The 22,654-nt window shown below is 41.9% G+C and overlaps 1 protein-coding gene across 1 annotated transcript in view; it reads left to right on the top strand.

Moving 5' to 3' along the window:
* Positions 1-22,654, top strand: part of PDLIM5 (PDZ and LIM domain 5) — a 158,017-nt gene that overhangs the window by 32,556 nt on the left and 102,807 nt on the right. Inside the window, exon 3 of the mRNA XM_066631594.1 lies at positions 15,408-15,559. Within this exon, the coding sequence (XP_066487691.1) occupies positions 15,408-15,559 (152 nt within the window). The remainder of the gene's footprint in view (positions 1-15,407; positions 15,560-22,654) is intronic.

Raw genomic sequence — 22,654 nt, forward strand, 5'->3', positions numbered from 1 at the left:
CCTTTCATTCTGCATGAATCAGTTTTGCCTAGATTGGTCTTTGTATTTTGTTACACTGTTAACAAATGTGCTGCTACTCTTATTTGTATTCCTTTAGTGACAACATTTTTTCCCTAAAGGAATTGCTTTCTCTGGGCCCTTCTGTTCCCCTCCTGTCTTATTAACACACCCTTCTTTTGCACCCAGGACTCTGTGAATTGCTGTTGTCACTTCAACTGTTTTAATGATTGGTTCTGTTTAGTCTCTGTGAGGAAAGGTTTTATACTCTTTTCAATCTTGTGTTTTGCTTTGAGGCCTTCTAATTGCCACTGTGGCCTTTGGCACTAAAAATAGCATCTGTATCTCTTCTGAAGCTGATTTTGACAGCATGGGAGGTTTGTATTGTCAGTGAGAACTGAAATTATGATGCATTGTGGTTGTTCAGAACATGGCAAGGAACATAAAGGCAGCTCCCGCCACTTGGAATGTTGACTGAATGTGAATTTTTGAGCTACTGTGCTTTATCACCAACATGTCCTGTTCTTTGTTGTCAAATGTTTTCCTGCAATTAATCTTTTTCTCAAATGATCTTTTTCCACTTCTGAAGCAATAGTAGCTTTTAATTAAAAGGAAAGTTTTTAAACACTCCTGTATCTCAATGGGCCACTTTCCTGTCTCTCTAGAGGAACATGTTTGTGTAATTTTAGAATTTCTTTGGAAAAAACAGCCAGTTTAACTCAGATTTGCATGTTGTTTGAAGCTAAAATGAAATTGTAGTGCAACTTTCTGTTTTCAGCATTCTTTTGGATTGGATTTGGGACCTGTAATGTTTCAGGTCAAATCTCCATGTGTGATGTGAATGTGATGTAGACTTAATAGCTTAGCTTTATTTCACTGTAAGTAATGTACTTACAATGTGAGTAAGTGTAAAGTCATGCACATTGGGGCAAACAATCAAAACTTTACATATATGCTAATGGGTTCTGAGCTGTCTGTGACAGATCAGGAGAGAGATCTTGGGGTGCTTGTGGGCAACTCGATGAAAATGTCGACCCATTGTGAAGAGGGCTAATTCCATGCTTGGGATCATTAGGAAAGGCATTGAGAATAAGATGGCTAATATTGTAATACTGTTGTACAAATAGATGGCAAGGCCACACCTGGAGTATTGTGTCCAGTTCTGGTTGCCATATCTCAAAAAGGATATAGTGGAGATGGAAAAGGTTCAAAAGAGAGCAACCAAAATGATTACTGGGCTGGGGCACCTTCCCTGTGAGGAAAAGCTAGAGCATTTGGGCCTCTTCAGTCTAAAAATGGGTTGCCTGGGGGGGGCATGATTGAGACATACAAAATCATGCAGGGGGTGGACAGAGTATATAGAGAGACACTCTTTTCCCTCTCACATAACACCAGAACCAGGGGACATCCACGAAAGTTGAGTGTTGGGAGAGTTAGGACTGGCAGAAGAAAATATTTCTTTACTCAGCATGTAATTAGTTTGTGGAATTCCTTGCCACAGGATGTCGTGATGGCATATTGCCTGGATGCCTTGCTAAGAGGGGTTTAGACAAATTTCTGGAGGAAAAGTTCATTATGGGTTACAAGTTATAGTAGGTATGTGTAAGCTCTTGGTTTTAGAGGCAAACTGCCTCTGATTGCCAGATGCAGGGGAGGGCACCAGGATGCAGATTGTGCCTGTTGTCTTGTGTGCTCCCTGGGGCATTTGGTGGGCCACTGTGAGATACAGGAAGCTGGACTAGATGGGCCCTTGGCCTGATCCAGCGGGGCTCTTCTTATGTTCCTGTTATTTGTGAAACAAGGGTGTTCCTGATCTCCATCACATGGTTGGCATTGAGGGTGAGAATGGAAGACTATAACTTTCTTAAAACCCACAATCCTACACTTTATTGGCCAGGTTGGTCAAGTTGGACAGTGGCTGAGATTCTGTAGCAATGAGAGAAGCAACCTGGCCAACTGATCCCTGAGTAAATATTGATTGGACTGGGCTGCAGAAGTCTCTGATTCATTTATTAAAATACAGGCCAGGTGAGACTAAAATGACCCAGGTGGAACAGAAGGTGATGGCGATCAATTAGCATTTGAAGCAGGATGAACATTTAAGGTGAAAAATGATGTTCTAGGTTTCATTGAGACAATACTTCCTAGAAACCTTTTGCTTCAAGTTTGTGATGCAATACTTAAAGGATTCAGCAAACAACTTTCAGCTATTTTTAAGTACTTTTATATGTGTCCAATTTTAACTTCTATATTCGCAATGGCAGTGTAAAGAATTCCAGGGACTGAAATTTAAAACACTGCTCAGCTCTCTATTTGTACTCATCTGTTTCTTTTTTAAGACCTGTTTTGCTCTCCTCTTGGAAGCATAACGAGCTCTTGTCAGAACATGTACCTGATTGTCCTTTTTTGTGTTACCATAGTCACTGTGCTTTGAAGTGTAGTTTCTTTCTTGTTGGCTCTCACTGAGGAGTCAAAATTACTTTTTATTGTGCCTACTAAAAGTTCAGTCAATTGTTGATACTCAAATTTTTATAATATCAGTATTTTTTAGTGTACTGTTTTTTGATCCAGGGAGTGTACTGCAAGTTCTTCATGTGGCAAACCCCAATCCCCCCAACTCTTGTGCTGCCTGACAAGACAGGCACAATTCTTGTGCTGTTGTTACTTGAGAATTTAAGGAACAGTTAAAATTGCACCACAATGAAGTGCTAAAAAAATGTCCCAGCCAAAAATGTCCCAGTAGTTGCTTGTGCAATCAAGTAAAGGGACTTTCTTGATTGCAAGTGAATCCTATACACTTCTTACATTTTCATCTTAAGTGATTTATTTGACCCTTGTCAAGGGTGGTGTACGTGGGGATGTTCTGTTTTATCCTCATAACTGACCTATAAGTGTGTATCGCACATAACATAAAAAGCATTTAAACGCTTCTTAAATATTGCAAATCTCAAGCGTTTGAAGTTTATCATATGTGGCTCTAACATTAAGCAAGTTCGGCCACCCTTGATCTTTAGCAGGACTTTTAAACCTTTTTGGATTTTTTTTGCAAATGCCACTAGAGAAGCCTGCTGTTCATAGAAGTGTGGGTTTGTCCCACACTTGGTCCTTTGTTCTGCACTGTCTACCCAAAGCTGTACTTCTTTTGAAAGGACAGTCAGCCGCACAACCACATTTTGTGAACTAGTGGGCAAATTTTCTGATGACTTGAAGTAAAATGGTTGTGTGAATTAGCCCTATTTTCTGTTTGTGTTTGAAAATACTGATGCTGTTGTATTGTTAAAGATAAGGAGAACTAGGCCTCATCAGTGCCATTTGCTGACACTGTCTGGTTTACCATGCAAACTTGCAAGTTTTGAAAAGGAGTCTGTAACGTCCATGGCGGGAGGAGACCCCTTCCCTGGGATTGTTACCGAGTGCCAGGGGCTTACCCCTGTGAGCAGTGGTCGGCGGTGAATTAAAGGACGGGAAGCAGGTATTGTAGCTCTACACAGGTGGTTTAATTGCATCAGTTAACTAACCCAGTCTCTCCAGGGTATGCCCTCTGGGTCAGGGCAGGTCCTGGGTCAGGGAGGTCCCTGCCCCAGCCTCCTCTCTCCAGAGAGGACCACAGCCCCTTCCCTCTGGAGGCCTCTCTCTTTCCCCTCAGGCAGGGGAGACTTTTCCCCTCCGGCTTCACTCTGGCCTTCCACCCCTCTGGAGAGCAGCAACCTCCCTCTTCCCTCTCCAGGCTCCTTATGAGGCCAATCTCAGGTTGGTCCAGCCCCACCCCTCCTGACCATGTGTCTGCCTGTTCCCAGCTGTTCCTTGTCCCAGGTAGGTGTTCTGCAAGGGCCTCCAGTCCTGATGACACTTGGGGCTTGCTCCCGAGTAGGCCTTGACTCTAGAGGAGATCCCTGCTCCCAGGGAACTCCTGGCCGCCCGGGCTGGGCCCAGGTGACAGAGTCACAAAATAACATTTTAATGAACCGATGTGAGTCTGTTTTCTTCTTACAGTTGCATTGTACTTTGCAGATGACAGACTACAGGTCCAGCCTATTTATACACAGATTTTTTTATGCACGGATTTGACTCAACACAAATGGCCCTGCAAATGAGAAGGAATGTGCTGATCCCTGGAAAAGGGGAAAAATGCATCCCTTTAAAATCAGTTTAAAAAACTGAACAGTCCTTTAACAATAGCCTCCTTGATGAGAGAGAGGGCAGCTGGCTGACAATCCATCAATACTTCTCTCTCTCCAACAGTCTCCTCCCCTCCCTTCCCCCTGAGCGCATGAAAGAAAGGTGATTGCTTTGCACTGGTGAAGGGAGGGGGTGAATGAAGCACCTTTCTAAGTGCTTGGAGGAGTACTGGTTGATGGATTGTCTTCTTAATGACTCTTATCTTACATCACAAAGGTCAGCAAGGCTGTTTTTAAATCACCTGAGCAAAGAAACTTTGTTTTTAAATTGATTTGCTATAGTGCAGTTGCCATCCACATGAGTGCTTGGAAGGGATAACCCCACATGAATAATTAGTCTCAACCTGTATAGGGAAAATAACCTTTTCTAATTCAGTTACACATCCAGTTATTCCCAGAGGCTTCTCAACAGTGAGGTAGTAGGCTAATTTTTCCCCTCTTACATTACCATTTTTCATTAGTTTTCTGAGGTGAAGAGTATAATGTGCTTGCCTTTCTCCTGGAGTCCCAATCAGTTTACGATGTTGGACTGGAGGAGGAGGATATTGCCTGTTTGGCCACTTGATTGATGTTCACAATTTTTTTTCTTTTTTTGCAAACGTCTCTAGAGGCATGGAAAGGTTATTGCAAGCCACATGATCTTGTCTTCTCCTATTTACCATTAATACACTCATGGATTGTGAAAGATCTGAAAAGCAGACATTTCTTTGTTTTTGCTTGGTGCTGGATTCATATGGTATTGCTTCACTACTGTGGGTTGACATTTGCTGTCATCCGCAAAGTTCCCAATCTTGTGGCTTATCCAATAAGCTACTAACCACTGTGAATACATTTTTGACAGCATTTGAGCTTCAGAGAGACTATATATTTTTTATTTATGACTTGGGGAGGCTGTCTGTGAACTTGAGGTCTCTTGAGTCAAGAAGCACATGTTTGAATTGTCCCCACAGAAACTTTTTTTCCATGCAGCTGATGCAAAAACAAGAGCCTACACAGTTTGAGAACAGGATGTCAATTGTGCAATGTTCCTTTGATGCTCTTAAATAGTATCTCGGGTGAAACCACTGTGCATGTTCTGTTTGTCTTCCAGACAAAGCTTTATGAAGCTTTAATCTCAAACCACAAAGTACATGAAAAAGTATTTTCCTTTTTTAAAAGAGAGACCATGAAAGGAAAAAGTGTATTCTTCTGGAGGACGTTTTGTTAATGTTTTCTAATGCTAAGCTTGCAGAATATCCTCATAAATGATACTTCCCCCCCCCCCGGTTTTTTTGGGAAATAATTGATAACAATGTTCTTAAAGGATATATATAAGCCTACCTATTTTATGGTATTCTACTCAAATTAAAAATTTAGCACTGTGAATCCCAGGTTAAACCAATAATGATTTAAGATAGGGGTCTCCAAACCCCAGCCTGTGAGCCAAATGCGGCCTGCGGCATGGCCAGCCTCTGGTCCCTTAAGAGCCTTTGGCCAACTCAGTAGCTCCAGTCACATCCATAGGGTGCTCTAAGGGCCAGGGAGGCTGACGTAGCCTCCCTGGCCCTCAGAATGCCTTCTAAAGGCCTGAAAAACGTCACTTTCTGGTTTTCCTGAAAAAAAGGGAGTAACCTTTTGTGCCCCCTGAAAGCCTCAAGGGAAATACCTGGAGCATGTTCTGAGTTTGGGGGAGGCCTCCCTGACCCTTAGAAGGCTTTCTGAGGGTCAGGGAGACCTCCCCCAACCTCAGAACACGCTCCAGGTGTTTCCCTTGATGTGCGGGTTCTGAGGTATTGACTCCTGTATATTTAAGTAAGCTGATTGGGAGGTGGGAGAATGGGGGTCCATTTGAGTGTGTGCTTTACTCTTGTAGTGTGTATTGATGCTTGGAGAAAACCTGTAAATTTTAACCCATTCATTCATTTACGTATTCATCTAAGTTCCATCTCCAATGTATTTGAATTTTTAATTAAAGTTTATTTTTTTCTGGCCCTTGACACCGTGCCAGATATTTGATGCTGCTTTCTGTCTGAAAAGTTTGGAGACCCCCTGATTTAAGAAATATCATCTACAAGTTCTTGGCCTTTTTGCTGAAGTTAGGCTAGTGTGTGAGCAATGCCTGGCGAAACATTGGAAAGGGGAGGTAAGAACAGGAGGCAGACCTGCAGTGCTCTTCATAGCTCTTTGTCTCTTCATAAATGACAGCAGCAGAATAAATTATACAGTAAATGCAAATATACAGTGCTTGTATAAATTAAGCAGATTGCAGAATCAGGGTAAATGTAGTATAAGTTTTGATTACTGCTATTTAAGCAGGGAGTATAAGCACACCTGGTTTTTGCCTGTTTGAGCCTTTTTTTCTACATTAAAGTTGTGATGTTGAGATCCTTTGTTTCTTTTTGCATAAATTAATAGCTTAAGGACATGAGTAAATTTGGCAGGCTTTTTTTTTTTTTTAACTTCACTGTGAGTTTAGGGATGAATGTAAGTACTCTGAGCTGAGACAGTGGCCTGACTATGGCCCCACACTTGCCAAAGTGCAATACATTTGCGCAATGTGGGCTGTGCACTGAAAGTAAGAAGTGGCATGCCAAGAGTTGTAATCCTGAAAACTAATGTTGCATGAGTCAGTGATGTAGTGGGTGTAGGTGTGTCTGTAGCAAAGGTTGTCATGGTGATAGCTTGATTGTGATGGTTCCTGAATCTGAAAGTTCTTATGACTAATAACCAATTATAGATCAATCCGCCATGAATTTGTACAATGTGTTTTAAAATTGGTTTGTGTTTTATCAAACCAATGGTCATTGCCATCTCCTGTTATAGTAAATTCCATAAATTATGTGCTATATGAAGAATTATTATTCTTTATCCTGATCAGGCAACCTTAAGAAAAGAAACAGTTTTTTAAATATTTGTAAGAAAAGACAAAACATACATGCTTTGCCATGCATAATTTCATAAATCTATCATATCCCCACTTCATCCCATTTTTGAGATGAACTGAAAAGTCCAAAATGCTTAAGCATTTCTGCATAGAGAAAGTAGTCTTAACTCCTTGACTGCTTCCTGCCCCTTTTACATTGCTATAATCTCTGAGATGGGGTGATTATATGCAGGACTGGTATCTTCTACTTGTCCATCACTAGGTGGCATTACTCGGTGGCTTTAACTGCCTCAATGAGTTTGGGCAGATTAATGTGTTACAAATCTGCCTGCTTGCTTGCTTTCTGTGGTATAGAAAACATAACTTCAGGAGAAAATAGGAAAGCAAGAGTACAGGTTGAGCCTCATTATTTGCATGGGTTCTGTTCCAAGCACTCACAATGGCAAAAAAACACACTATAGCAAATCAATTTAAAAAACAAAGTTTCTTTGCTCAGGTGATTTAAAAACAGCCTTGCTGACCTTTGTGATATAAGATAAGAGTCATTAAGACAATCCATCAATAGGTTGTCCTCCAAGCACTTAGAAAGGCGCTTCACTCACCCCCTCCCTTCACCAATGCAAAGTGATCACCTTTCTTTCACTGCACAGGGGGAAGGGAGCGGTCCACTGGAGAAAGAAGGATTGATGGATTGTCAGCCAGCTGCCCCCCCCATTAAGGAGGCTATTGTTAAAGGACTGTTCAGTTTGTTAAACTGATTTTAAAGGGATGCATTTTTCCCCTTCTCCAGGGGATCAGCACATTCCTTCTCATTTGCAGGGGCCATTTGTGTTGAGTCAAATCCGTGTATAAAAAAATCTGTGTATAAATAGGCTGGACCTATACATAGATATTGCTCTGGAATTAAAAAAAAACAAAAAAACTCCTGTGTGTGTTTTTGGGTTTTTAAACAGGGTAGAATTGCTAGCAATAGAAATTGCAACCACAACATACATAAGAATCAAATATACAAGTGAGTAATGCAAAAATAACCACAGTAAATTTATGTGGCAGTTCGTTACAGGGTTTCCTGATCATATCTTTTATGCTTTTGGCTTCTGTCCTGTAGTCCATTTGTTTTGTATGGCCTCTTCCTCTGTCGTATTTATTTTCTTTATTGCTGTGTTTGCACATGTATGGATATCCTAAGATAGCCTTTGGAAAAGCTTGCAGCAACATTTGCTCATTTGTCAGCGTCAAGCCTTGGCCCTGCTTCCTTTTCCTATGCTTTATACTGGAATGTCATTGAAGACCAGCCTGACTATACAATTGAGAAAGAAGAGCAGGGAACAATTATTAATGGGAAGAGCCCATGTTTAAAAAGTAGTGGGTGGGTGAATAAAGTAAAGAACTTTGCTAACTCTCAGCTTCATATAAAGTCTAGAGTCAGCACATTGTACTGAGATCAACTGTCCAATCCTAAAAGGCCTTTATACCAGAATGAGCGTTCTGGTGGCATAAACTCCTTTACGACTGTCAAAAACACAAGTGTGCACTGTCAGTGACCATTTTTTGACAGCAGAACTTGGTTCCACTGTTGCCAAATGCTTCTGTGCAACAGCCCAATCCTACATAGTCTAACATAAACAGTCTTTGGCCTGGTCTACATGTGCAGCAGAATAAACTGGTAAAATGCTTGAATGGTAGGATGACAACAGTTTCAAACCAAAGGTGGAGATATCTTGAATACTTTCCACATAAAAACAAGTGTACTAAGGAAGGGATTTTAGATTTGCAGAATGTTTTAATGTATGGGAGCATCTTAAGGAAATTGATCACCCCCCTGCAGGCTGAAGTACAGCTCAATCCTATCCATACTTTCCTGGGAGTAAACACCATTGACTTCAATGGGACTGACTTCTGAGTAGACATGCATACGATTGGGCTCGTAGTGCTGTACATCAGTCAAATATTTCCCTAGAAATTTGAGACATACTGAAACTGACCCATCAAGTATCTGAATGCAGAAGGAAGAATAACTTTGCTTGTTTATGAAAAAAATTTTTAAAAGGAATTCTTGGCAAATAACTAGTCCTTCTTGACTGAGGGCTTGAGTGATGTAACTATTGTACCTCCTCACATGATTCTCTAAATTAAGTTGTATGCATTTCCTGATTTGTGGCTTGGTGCTGTCACTTTATACCTCAAAAATGCCTGATGATGCATGGCTGGACAGAAAGTGCTTGGCTTCCCTGATGGATGAATGGTGTTGCAGAATTTGTGTTATTGGTTTTGGTCATCAACAGCTTATATTCTAGTTCAGAGCTATACATTTAGTGCTATATAAGAGCATGCCTGAGCTCTAGAGGCCAGTCGCCATCACCACATCCTGTGGCAAAGAGTTCCACAGACCAACCACAAGCTGAGTAAAGAAATATTTTCTTTTGTCTGTTCTAACTCTCCCAACACTCAATTTTAGTGGATGTCCCCTGGTTCTGGTGTTATGTGAGAGTGTACAGAGCATCTCCCTATCCACTCCGTCCATCCCCTGCATAATTTTGTATGTCTCAATCATGTCCCCCCTGAGGCGTCTCTTTTCTAGGCTGAAGAGGCCCAAACGCTGTAGCCTTTCCTCATAAGGAAGGTGCCCCAGCCCTGTAATCATCTTAGTCGCTCTCTTTTGCACCTTTTCCATTTCCACTATGTCTTTTTTGAGATGTGGCGACCAGAACTGGACACAACACTCTGAAATGCTCAGACTTCTTGTCTGTGTTGTTGTTGTTGTTGCTTAACAGCTGATATTCTAGTGATGCTAATGTGTTGCTTAATTACCCTGAATACATTATTTTTCCATTGTATCAATGGTATGTCATATTTTTTACCGTTATGTACTTATGTATTAATAAGATGATCTCATTATGTATATGCAAATACCCAAAAACACTTCTGGTTCCAAGCATTCAGGATAAGGGATACTCAATCTGTACTGTATAATATATTACTCCTGCTGATAGAACCACTAGCTGACCTGTGAGGAACAGAAGAAAGAAAAGTCAGCAAGGTAAAGAACCACCATCTGTACCTCAATTTTTAGGTGCCTCAGTGCTGTGACCAAGGAGAGAAAGGGAACAAGTAATGGCAGCCAGTTAGTGTATGAATGAACTAGGAGGAGCTGCTCATACCTTTGTTCCTTGCCCACCAAAGGTGCTGCTCCACAAAGCAGAGCCAGTGACAGTACCTCCCTTTCTGGGGTGACTGCAGCTGACCCATGGCAACCACACATTTTTTGGATATGCTAGTTTGGACTCAGTAGCGAGTTCTTTCATGTGGAGCAGGGGTGTCCAAACCCCGGCCCGGGGGCCACTTGCGGCCCTCGAGGCCTCTCACTGCGGCCCTCAGGGAGCCCCCAGTCTCCAATGAGTCTCTGGCCCTCCGGAGATTTGTTGAAGCCCACATTGGCCCAACGCAACTTCTTTCAGCGTGAGGACGACTGTTTAACCTCTCGTGTGAGCTGTGGGATGAGAGCTCCCTCCACTGCTTGCTCTTTCACATCTGTGATGCAGCAGTGGCAGCAAAGGAAAGGCCAGCCTTGCTTTGTGCAAGGCCTTTTATAGGCATTGAGCTATTGCAAGGCCCTCATTCATTCATATAAGTTCATCTTTAATATATTCATTTGTGTAAACTTACGTAAATTTATTCAAATTTTAAATGTAAATTAATTCTTTTTTCCCCCGGCCCCTGACACAGTGTCAGAGAGCTGATGTGGCCCTCCTGCCAAAAACTTTGGGCACCCCTGATGTGGAGGAACATTCAGGCATGCCACTCTCATTTCGGTTTGAAATGGTTCATCTCTTGGCAGTAGATGTCTTGCATGATGCTGGCTCATCTATTTCAGGCCTGACCTTTTACAGCATGCAGACAGTGGCATAACTAGGTGCTGCCAGGGGCACGGGCTGCACCAGTGATGTGCACAGGGGTGTATGTGACACCACTACTGGCCAAAATTTTTAAAATCTTGGTATTTTCGAATAATAGCTTGACATATCATTTGATGCATAATTTCATGCAGAATGCAATAAACAAACCATGTTGAAATATCTCAGTTGTGTCAAGTTATAGCCAGAAAACCAGTGGGGTGGGGCAATGGTGAATCACCACATCCACAGCCTGGAGCATTGCCCTGCCCATTGCATAGGAGGCGGTCCATCATGGGGGTGAAATGCTGGCCTCTTGCACTAGGTGATTTAAACCTTAGTGACACCATTGGATGCAGGCCATGGGTGAAAACCTTTATGTATAGAACATTTCACTTGTGCGTGGTTACATTCTATGCACTTGGGTGGTAGCCCTTTAGCACCCCAGCAATGCCACCCAGGTGCAACATTCTGTTCAAGTGGTGCCAGTGCATGTGATAGGCACAGTTTGTGTGGATTGCTTATAGACAAGGTCTTACAGCTGAGTCCCAGGGCTCTGCAGTTGATCACATTGGTTTAAAAGTGAAGCTGGCCCTGAATGTCAAAAACATAAATTTAAAAGTTACTTTCAGGGCTCCTCCTAAGGAGAAATATCTGAGAATTTCTAGGAGAAGCCAAACAGGTTCCTGTAAGATACGTTTCTCAGGGGGCTTCTACAAATTCTTCGTTTAAACTCTGTAAAGTCACTTTAAGAATGCAGGAATAGAATATGAAGGCAGTTGAAAAAACAGCACTTATCTAAAAGGCTGAATGAAAAAAGTTTGTAAAAGTAAAAAATATATAATTAAAATGTACTGCCAAGAATACAAACCTAGAAGCACTCCCTCATCATTTGATGACTGTGTTGTAGTTATTAACTACAAGTAATGGGTGGAAGTGTGAGCAATGGAAATGTGTTTTTTCTTTTCCTCTGAAACTGAATGCTCTTTATGTGACTGGGATGGGGGTAATGAATTTCTCAACAGTGAGGTCTGTGTAGCAGTGCAGAGGTATAATGAATTCTTAGAAAAAGCTGTAGGAGCCCGTGCCGCGAGACATATGAGACTAGACAGAACAGAAGCATTCAAGAACGTATAGTAGGGAATAATCCCTCTTTGGCAAGCTGACTGGAAAGGATAACCTGTTCTTTCCATCTCCTATAGTTTTAAGATTTTATGCATATTCCTAGTGGTCATGCCATTCATTCATTTGCTCCTGAATAATTATTGTAACCCCCTCTTCTCTTGAAGCAAGACCCACTGGCTTGAAAACTTGGCATAGATCTTTAAATATCAAATAGCTCAGATAACAGTTTATGAGAACAGGCTCTGAAGTTCATATAGAGGTGCTCTCTGGTTTTGCTATTAATATATTACTAATGGTGACATTTTAGTGGGTTGTGCCCCCCCCAATAAGATTTAAGAGTAAGCATTTAGGGTGTGAAATTGTATAATGTTCTTGTCGGGGTTCCCCTCCTCCCACAGGTCCCCAACTTACCCAGGGAGAAGACTTCTGGGCCAGAGGATCAGGGAGGAAGCTGGTGGAACATGGGGCCACCTCCCCATGCACTGCCTGGGCACTCCTGTGGGCGACAAAGCGCAGCAAAGGAACACTGCGTGCCGAACCCCCGCTTCTCCCTCCGCCTTGGAGGACGGAGGGGGGAGACAGGACACAGGCCATTTAGCTGCTGGGCAGCCACCTCTCCCCCGCCTCGGGGGAGAAGGGGAACACTCCCTGGCCCAGCCAGCCGGGACCTGCTTTGCCGGGCAGGGCACCTGGCTGTGACATCGGGAGCCCACAGCTGGACCTCCTGATGTCGTCTGCAGAGCTACAGGACCCAGGTAGGCAGGGCCAGCCCACCCCCCAAAGGCAGAGACCAGAGCAGAGGTAGCAGCCATCTCAGGAACAGCCCTGGCAGCTCCAGGTGAGAGGAGTGGGAGGGAAACAGAGAGAGGAAGGGGGGGAGGTGTGGTAATCCCAGGGGAGGGCAGTCCTGGAGACACACCCTTTTTGTACCATCCCTGTGAGGGAAGGAGAAGGGCCAAAGGGGAGGGGTCTGCCCTACATAAACCTGGAGGCCAGGGATGACAAGGCAGTTGGGTGTTAGAAGAGCAGGCAGGAGGATCTGCTGCTAGCAGCCCCTGCTCCTGACTGGCAAATGCTTTCAACCCAAAGAGGGGGAGGCGGGTGACACAACCCCCCTTTCTTCTGGTGTACTAGTCTGAGGCCTCCACAAGGGGGTCCCCTGCGGAGAGGCCGACCAGCTGGCCGGGCCCTCCCCCCCCCCCACAGGGAGGCCTCACAGTTCTTTCCTCACAATAAAAAAAAACAAAACTAAGCATATCAGCTGTGGTTTGACACACAGCCATTTCAGATAGTCAAGGAAAATGTGCTTGGGGGTGGGGCATGGTGGCAGTACAGTGTTACTGTACTGGGTCGTTTAGTGCTGCTGTTTTCCCATCTGCTAAGTGAGTTTTCTAGACAATCTGGAGCTGTAAGAGGTCTGAAAACCTCAATTTTTTCTATTGCACTCAACTTTCCTGTAGTTGTAATGCTGGTTTTGTGTGCAGAACTATGGTACTGGTGTGTTAGTAGGAATTTTTATCTGCAGTACAGGCATGTATTACTTAGCAACCTTCCACTTAACCACAGACCACATATATGATGGTGGTCAAAGCACAGAAAAGGCTATTAATGAGGCAGTCACGTTTCCATAGCTTGCAGCAGAGTGTCTGTTTGCTCAACAAAGAGGCTGTTAAAGCAAAAAAGAGGCAGTCTATCTCCAGTAGTCTGTGCGGCCAGCTAGTGTCTGGCAGGGAGCGTCTATTTACACAACAAAGGCACTAGGTTGGGTTGAGTGTTTGCTTAATGACCTAATCAAATAACAACAGAGATAGGAGAAGGTACCCCTATCCTTAAGTGACACACACCTGTATGTGTCTGGGAATCTAGGGAATTAAAAACCTGTACTCTAGGGATTACACCTGTAATCTAGGGAATTAAAAACTCAGAAGAAGAAAATGGCTAAATTTAGACATTCATTTTGATTTATTCTTCCTGGTTTATGACTTTGGTTTGATTAACATAAATGTAGCATTTGGTAGTTGTATGCAAGTGTAAATTATGCATATATTGGGGGGAGAACTTATCTGATGGGCTTTTCCTGTTGGCTGCCCTTCATCCACCTCTTTCTATCCACTCTTCTCTTTCTGCTGCCCTCCTTTTAACAGCAGAGACACAGCAGCCAATACCAGCTACCCAGCCCTTCCACTTAAGTTCTGGCAGCTGGAGCCTCGCCAGCCTTTCTGCCCATTTCCTCCTCTCAAGCCAGCCTTTTCAGCTGGTAGCTCCCTTGACCTACTGGGCCATTTGCCGTGGCTCCCCATTATGGCTACAATTCTATACATTGTATAGGGTGGCAGATTTTTTACAAGCTCCCCTGGCTGGTTTCCACTGCTCCCTGGAGAGCTACGGCTCAGAGTTTGAGCACCACTGCTCTAAGGTAGTGTTGCTAGAATGTCTGAACACACAAGTAAAACCACTCAGACATAAAAAGGCATTTACTGCACTACAAACTCATAGTGGAGTCCATCACTCACAGGACTTGCCATTGGTCTCAACTTTCACTCCTACACCTATGTTCTCATTTATTAAAACTATTGCTCCTGTTGAATCTCTTCCTACATGATGGAATGTTTCCTTGTCTAGTGGTTTCACTTGTGTAAATTGCCACACTGATAACAGTTGTTTACTACAGTGTGCCTGGATGCTTGTCATAGTAAGCATTTTTACCCTACAGATTCATCTTGTGTTCCATTTAGGTAGTGTTCAACCATGGAGCCCCCAGAGGGGGAGTTTAATACAGTCATATTCCTGCAACATAGCTTAACTGTAGTGTTGTAGAGTGAGAGGTAACCCCAATCCTGTAATAATAAAATGGATTGTGAGTCATTTCAGGATGCAAGATTATTTATGTTATGTGTAAACCACTTTGAACTTTTTTGATTGAAAAGCAGTACATAAATATTTGCTGAAATAAATATATGATCTATATGGCTGGAAACTGGGAAGTTCTACAGTAATATATACAGCAAGTCGGCAAATAAGATCCCACATTTCTGACATTGTTAACTCTGAGTGTTCTGTTAAGCATCTCAGAAGTTGAGTACCACCTGTGTAATATCTTATATCCAAAGAGAAACATTTATGTATCTGAGTCCATATCGCTTCTAATATGGATGTAATTAGGAGACTCATTGACATTCACCTGTATGTGTGTGTTGGTGGTTCCAGCTTCATAATCATTGCTTATTAAACAGTTTGAATGATAAAATGGTCATAAATTTCACTTGAAAACTTGATATACCTGGCTCACTGCCATGAATTATGGGGTTATTTCAACTTGACTGACACTTTGTTTAATATCTGTTCTTGCAGTTGAGCGAAGGAGGCAAAGCAGCTAATGCAAATGTGGGAATAGGTGATGTGGTTCTCAGTATTGACGGGATAAGTGCAGACAGCATGACTCATCTGGAAGCACAAAACAAGATCAAGACCTGTTCAGGCAAACTGATTATGAACCTGCAGAGGTAAAACTTTTGTTTCGCTATGCTGCCTTTAATAAGAAAAAAATTACTCCTTCTTGTGTGCTGAAACGCTTGTAATTCTTTCTGTGTCCCTTCTGGTGTTTTTAATGTAATGTTAATGAGAGTGGTGTTACTCTAAATGGCAACTCAATTTTACTTTTTAGTAAAACGATTGAGCAGTTTTATTTTTCCCATCTCAGACTGTTGTTGGACATAATCCCTGAATATATGTAAATTTCTAAGCTTTGCTAATACAGAGCTAAATTGTTGCCTAACATAGTGCTTTTCATAACATCCCCTCTAGACCTTTTCAATTTTAAATCACATATCCTGTCTCTGTATTCCTTTATTGTTAAGGAAATTGGATATTATGATCTGAATGATAAAGAGAAAGAACACTGATTTTTGTGTTCATTTGTGGCAGCAGTGGAAAGCATCATTAGAATTACATTACCTTGAAAGTTAGGCATTTTTGTGTCCAACAGGATTGGTTTCCCTCCACCAATGATTTGATGTGGCAGAATGTGTACCGCTGGATGTGCACAGTACAGGAGGGTTCAGTCTGAGCACCAGCAGGACAAATAAATATCTTTGAATATGTTTTCTTCAATGCTGTATTGACTAAAGCTCATCCACACACACCTGAAGACCTGACAGTGAGGTTGGAGAGCAAATCTTTCAGGCTGGTTTATATTCCAGTAGCTCTGTCTGTCGCTGGCACAAATGATTTGAATGAAAAAGAACTGTTGCTGACTTGTTTTTACCTCCTTTACCTGAGCATGATATTCCAGGGAAATACTGTCAGAAGAGTTCATGTTATTGTCCTTCAGTTTTTCCTGTTTAGCTACAGTAAATGTTTTAGATAAGAAATATTGTACCCAGTGAAGCATTCCTGAATGAAAGACTATTCGATGGTGTGAGTTATTGGGGCTACTTCTATAACAGCTATTAACCAATGTGGTCAGGGTATGTCTGATTAAAAGCTGAAAATGAACAGTACCTAATGTTCTTTTATTGTTTTTTTTTTCTCTTCTGTAACACCTGGTACCTGTCACTAATAGGCAGTTTGTTATGATAAGTTACTATTGTAGAGGAGGTTCTTTCATGTTCTTCCTATTTTGTTCTGTCGGTGATGAGAATTCATGTTGTCTTGGATAATGAGAAAGAGAGCCTGCCAGACCCAAAGGATTTGTAATTTTTTTGCATATGACTTCTGTTGAGATATGCAAGAACAGTCCAGATCCTCATCAAAGCTGTCTGTTTGAGGTGGTGCTGTTGAACAGTGATGGCTCAGAAGTGGCAGCCCTGGCTTTAGTCTTTATTTGGTACCTAACGTGGAAGATCCTGGAAGCTTTCCACTAAATTATGCTGATAGTGAATGAGTCAGTGTTTCAGCCCCCATACAGGATATGAGTCACTAGAGTCTACTACCTGACAGCTGGAGGCAAAGTCAGCTTATCACAGGATTAGGCTAGCAAAGATCAAATAAATCGACCTCTGGTTCCAGACCTGGCATTTTCACATTGTTTGGGAGGGAATGCTGTCTTGTGGGTCTGTGCCAGTTTCCAGTCCCATATTCTCCATCTGCTTCTAATCCTCTTTAGATCCTGGAAGCATTACAGTGTTCTTTCAATACCAGCGCCTACAAAATATTTTCCTACTATCATGGTTACTTAAGTTTTTTAAAGTAATCTTAAACTTCTATTAATAGCAGTGATAATATATGAAAGTAATTTAAAAATATAAAGAGGGCATAGTGTGGGGCAGTAGTCATCAAAGCACCTCAGCTTCATTATCTGTTCTGTTTACTGATAACTACTGAAAAAGAAAAGCAGTTCTGTTGCTATTGGCAAGCCAAGTAAATAAGATTGGCGATAGGAAGGGCAACCACATGTATGTATTTCTGTCTGTATGAAGTAAGTGGTATATGTGTTTCTTTTTATTTTAAGTAATGAGAGTCTGAGTGGCAAGAAGGCTTGTTGCCATCTGCTTGCTGGTGCACATTTAGTTGCAAAAGGGGAGAGCAAAGGACCTACAAGAAACATCCGCCAGCCCCAATAAGAGTGGTCACTGACATTGGCTGCCTGGAGCAGCCCCGTCTGGTTGGCTCGGTGTTTTCCCTAAGATTGGCCATAGTTGATGGGTTCCCGAAAAAGAAGGCTGCTTTGGGATGCTTCAGCAGTTGATGGCCCTGCTTTTTACTTGAATTATGGATGAGGTTAACTTAGTGGTAGGAGATGGGTGACTGAGGGTGTACAGGTAAGAGTAGCCCTTCTTCTGATCCTCTTTGTACACAGGGAATACTTTTTATTTCTTTACATGCTTTAGAACAGGGATCTCCATACCCCAGCCTGTGCACTGGATCCAGCACACGGCCAGGTTCATCTCCCAGGTGAACAGCACGCACCGTTCTGCCGGGGAGCCACTGTTCTGCACCACCTATCTGCCCGAAATTGCACCCTGGCCAACCATTTCTAGGTTCTGTTGCCCTGGCAACCATTGCACCCCGATTTCCGGGCAGACACAGCAGCTGGGACACTATTTCAGGGATGTAAGTGGCATGTTCCACTCCCCAGTGGAACAGTAAGTGCCATTTGCACCAGCAAAGACTTTCAGTGGTGTCCAGTTTGGAAACCACTGCTTTATAATCCAGAGAGCTATTTTGTGAGGGGGATTATCTTTGTGAGTACAGATTTTATTCCTGTTTAGGATTTCTTGGTTGTGTCATAGTTATAAGTGAATCCCTTTTTTGTTATGTCTCTGTCATTGTGTGCTTTATTCTATAGCAGGGGTAAACAAACACCAGCTGGGGGGACCCCTAATCTATCCTGTGGGGAGCTCCCAGTCTCCAGTGAGCCTCTGGCCTGCTGGAGTCAGTACAGCATACTGCCCATGTGTTTGCATGATATGGAGGATGGAGTTCTGTGTCACACCTTATCCAGACATGATGTATATAGAAAGGGAGGAAGATGTGGTGAAGCACATGCAGGGACAGAGAAAAGAACATCGATCAGTTGCATCTTATTTTTCTTTCAGGTTCCCTTCTCAGCCTTTGGCAGCCTGGTGGCTCTAGGGAAAGTCTTGTCTTCCCCAAATCTGAGGTTGCTGCTGTTTAATGTCAGGTTGATACATGAGAAGACAATGGCTGGGATTTAATTCTGGATAAGCATGTTGACACAATGTGGATGATAGAAATCTGGTTGGAAGCTTTGGGGGAATCCAGTCTCTCTCATCTCTGCTCCTAGGTGTCCCTCATACTGCATCTACCAAGGGCTTTCATAGATCATTACCAGCACTTTGATTTGTGCTCAGAAATGTACAGGCAGCCAATGAAAGTGAAATAACAGGTATGGCATGGACATGACCCTGGTACCAGCCATCAATCTGGCAGCTGCGTTCTTTTCCAATTATAGTTTCCAAACAGTCTTCATTAGGCAACTCCTAGCTAAACTGTGTTATGGTAACATAGATGTCAGCTCGGCATGAGTAACCATAAGCAGACCCCAGCCATCACCTTAGGTGTTCAGTTTCAATTTGGGTCCAAGGTCACCCCAAACTGTGAACCTGATTCTTATGCATGGGGTTGCAGTTCCCTTGAACAAGCTGACAATCCAATTCCTGGATTCTTGAATCTCCTCACTAATAGCACCTCTGTCATGTCTGGATTTAATTTTAGCTGGTCATCCACTCCATCATTGACTCCAGACACTGATTCAGGTGTTTCACAGTTTTCTTGGCTGCTGCTGATGGAAAATGGGGGGGGGGGGGGGGAGTGACACGACTGATGCTCCTGCTAACTATTTAAGAGGTACATTTATGACTTCTTATGTTTAGCAGGGTAAGAACTGTTTGTATTCACTCCAGCATTGTCTTTTTTCAGTGGCTGCCTGTGGTGCATCTTTTTCAGATTGTCAACCTAAAGAACAGGGGACCATTATTTTGCTATGTAAAATGTTTTTTTTTTTAAGAAGAACTTGTCTCCCAACAAACAAAAATTTCAGAGATATAAAACCCAAGGGATTTGATAAGAGAAAATCCGCTAATATTAGGGTCATGCTCCAGATTTAGATGAGATTTTGAATCACCTTCATTTCTCCATGGATTTGCACCTGATTTTGAGGGGTGACGCTCCTTACTCGTTGAGACAAGGACCCTCATTACTCTGCACCAAATGTCAGAAGGATTGAATTTAGGTTCCGTTTTTATGATCAGTGGAATGTTCAGGGCTTGTAATGGTAGAATACTGTCTGTCTACTTCATTTTAATTAAAAAAAAACTTATTAAATATGTCTGTAGTAGCTTTCAAGTAATGTAAGTATGTAAATAAACAGTACAGTAGTATATTGGTGGCCTTTTAAATATTGAAAATGATCTTAAAGTTTGTATCACCCCTTAAAATTAACATTTAATTATTAGGAGTCTCTTCCAAAACCACTCAGGGCATATGATTTATCTGGTTTTCAAAACCCTGAAGTTTTTGTTCTCATTTTTGTAGTTTGTTTTGAAAAATCAGAATAAACAGCTGATATAAATATACAGTACATAATTTTGCATAACTTTATTTTAAGTTCTGATTTCTGTCTGTGGAATGACCTTTACCGAGACTTCCAAAGATGTGTGGAACTTCAGTTTGTGCTTGTAACACAGTTGAATAACACTGTGCATGGCTGAGAATTCATGGGAAAGCAAAGTGTAATTGGGGACAGGACATCCATCAAAAGGCATATGTTGGTGTTAACACTCCTAAGGGGCTCCCTTTATTTGTCAGATATGTTCCAGCCACCTACCAGTTAAAGAAAACGCAATTTCATGTACATTATTTTTAACATTGGTCTTCTACGAGTGGCGCTTCAGGCGTGAAAGTGCAGTCTGACAATCTTTTCAGCAGCTGCTGGAGCTACTGGTAACACCATTATTAGCATTCCTCTAGCATTCAATGTGTTCCAGGTATTGAACAGAACATAGAAGTGACTTATCCCCAGTCCAGAGACCTTGCATACATCAGACAGACAAAATATGAAGGAGGATTAAGCAGTAATGGACTGGCATTGAGGTAAGAGGGGGTCAGCGAAGTGAAAGGGACTGAGCAGTCGTTTTGTGAGTGCTCTCTGCTAAATTCAATTTCAACTTGCAGTTCACTTTTGTTTGCACTGAAGTTTGGATGTTTTCAGTTTTCTTTGACATATGCAATCTATTTCTGAATGGGTCTATAAATATCTTTCACAATAATTCAACATCTCCCGGTGACATTGTAGGATTTCAGCTCCCCGGTATTTGACTTTTCCTTTTTAGCCGAAGTGCTTTCTTGTTTCCCATGAGAGCAGATGGCAACCAGATGCTTTCTTTTTTGACAGGCTTCAGTTCAGTCATGTACTGAATACTTAAACTTAAATAATTTTGTTAATTACTGAAAATGACTGGACTAAATGGTATGTCTGTTTCAAATTCGGTTGAATGGGTATGTTCCACTCCTGCTGTGCTTCCCTTTCCATAAGTAACATGTTAAGGGTCTTCAGTTGGAATAGGTATGAATGGAATTTTTACTACATAAGTATGTTGTACTCTACAGGATTACTTACTCCGTTGTCCTCTCTTTAGTGGACATAATTGAAAGAGGGATAGCTATATTGGCTTTTCATTCCTCAAACTTGTGCACTTCCAGTTCATCAACGGAGCATATCTCTTCCACTCTCAGAAACTGCCATTTAATGTTTGCTATAGTGGTCCTTCTCATTTTTTTTAAATCCTACTTTACAAACCATAGCCTCAGTATTAAACACATAGCTGCAGTTTGCAGGCTGGAGTCTGTTCAGTGCTTTGAGTTCTACCATGGTAGATAGGCAAGATATAAATGTGTTGGCCTCTTTAGTTCAGTGAGAGTTGTTTAGTTGCAGTCTAGTCTTCCTCAATCTTTTGTTCTTCCAAACTTCGGTATGACCTCTGCTCTAAAAAAAATGTTTTTAAACACTATTGTGCTGTATTTAAGAGTTTCTTGTTCCCAAAGCTAGGTGCTTTCTGTTCAACTATGAGGCATGAAATGGAAATGGTACAATTTTGTGATGTTACTGATGAGTTTTTGCCCAAGGGCAACAAATAAGTATTTGTTAAATTTCAAAATGGACCAATGTTTTATTTTCTTCACTCACTATTTGACTATCTTGTTGCCTTTTCAGTTTTTTTGTTAAACTATGTGATCTCACAAAATAAGGAAATTACAGCACAATTCTATGCAGTCCCATTTTGTTTAGCGTTGCTTATTCCAAGGAAAGCGTTTATAGAATTGCAACCTAAGTGTTAACAGTCCTAGCATGGGAAGTCTTAAACAGTTTTTTAAAAATGAGAAGATACACTTGAACAAAATTGCAGATGAATTCTTATTGTAGATTAATTCTGTTTAAATCACTTTATTAAATTCTTATTTTGACTTTAGTTTAGATTAATTTGTGTTCTGTTGAACATATGAATGTTCACACTCCGTCATACTGAGTCTGACTATAGCTCCATCTAGATCAGTTCTGTTTTCTCTGCAAGCATAGTGGCTCTCCAGTGTTTGAGAAGGGGCCTTTCCCAGCCCTGCTTGGACCTTCGTTACGCAAAGTGTGTGCTCTTCCACTGAACTCTGGTCCCATCCCTGAGATAAAAATGTTCCCATAATGGTCATCTTTAAAAGGAAGCAAAAGGCAGGAGGGGTTACCCTGAAAAGAATGTGGTTGGGGAAACTGGTTTTTTGTCTGTCTTTGGTTCAAATAAACACTTTTAAACCATAAAATTGCTGTGCAAAAATCTCAGGTCAAGAGGCTTGTACATTCATGAAAATCCTACAGAAGACTGGCTGGTTAACTTCCAATTTCAATGGCAATTCCACTTATATTATTAGTCTACACAAGTTTTATGTAGGTGTTGGTTCCTCGTTTGTAGAGTTTTTTCTCTCATGCTGAAGATTTAATTCCTCTGTGGTTCCACTGAACAGGGTGGCTTCATGGGCTCTTGGCATGGTGCTGAATTGCAAGGTGTATACTTGGCTTCTACATGCTTGTTCACTGTCCCGTCCTCCCCAGCAGCTATGCGTCTCCAAGTTTGGCGAACTGCAAGTTTAGT

This window comes from Tiliqua scincoides, chromosome 6, assembly GCF_035046505.1.
Source record: "Tiliqua scincoides isolate rTilSci1 chromosome 6, rTilSci1.hap2, whole genome shotgun sequence".
NCBI lineage: Eukaryota > Metazoa > Chordata > Lepidosauria > Squamata > Scincidae > Tiliqua > Tiliqua scincoides.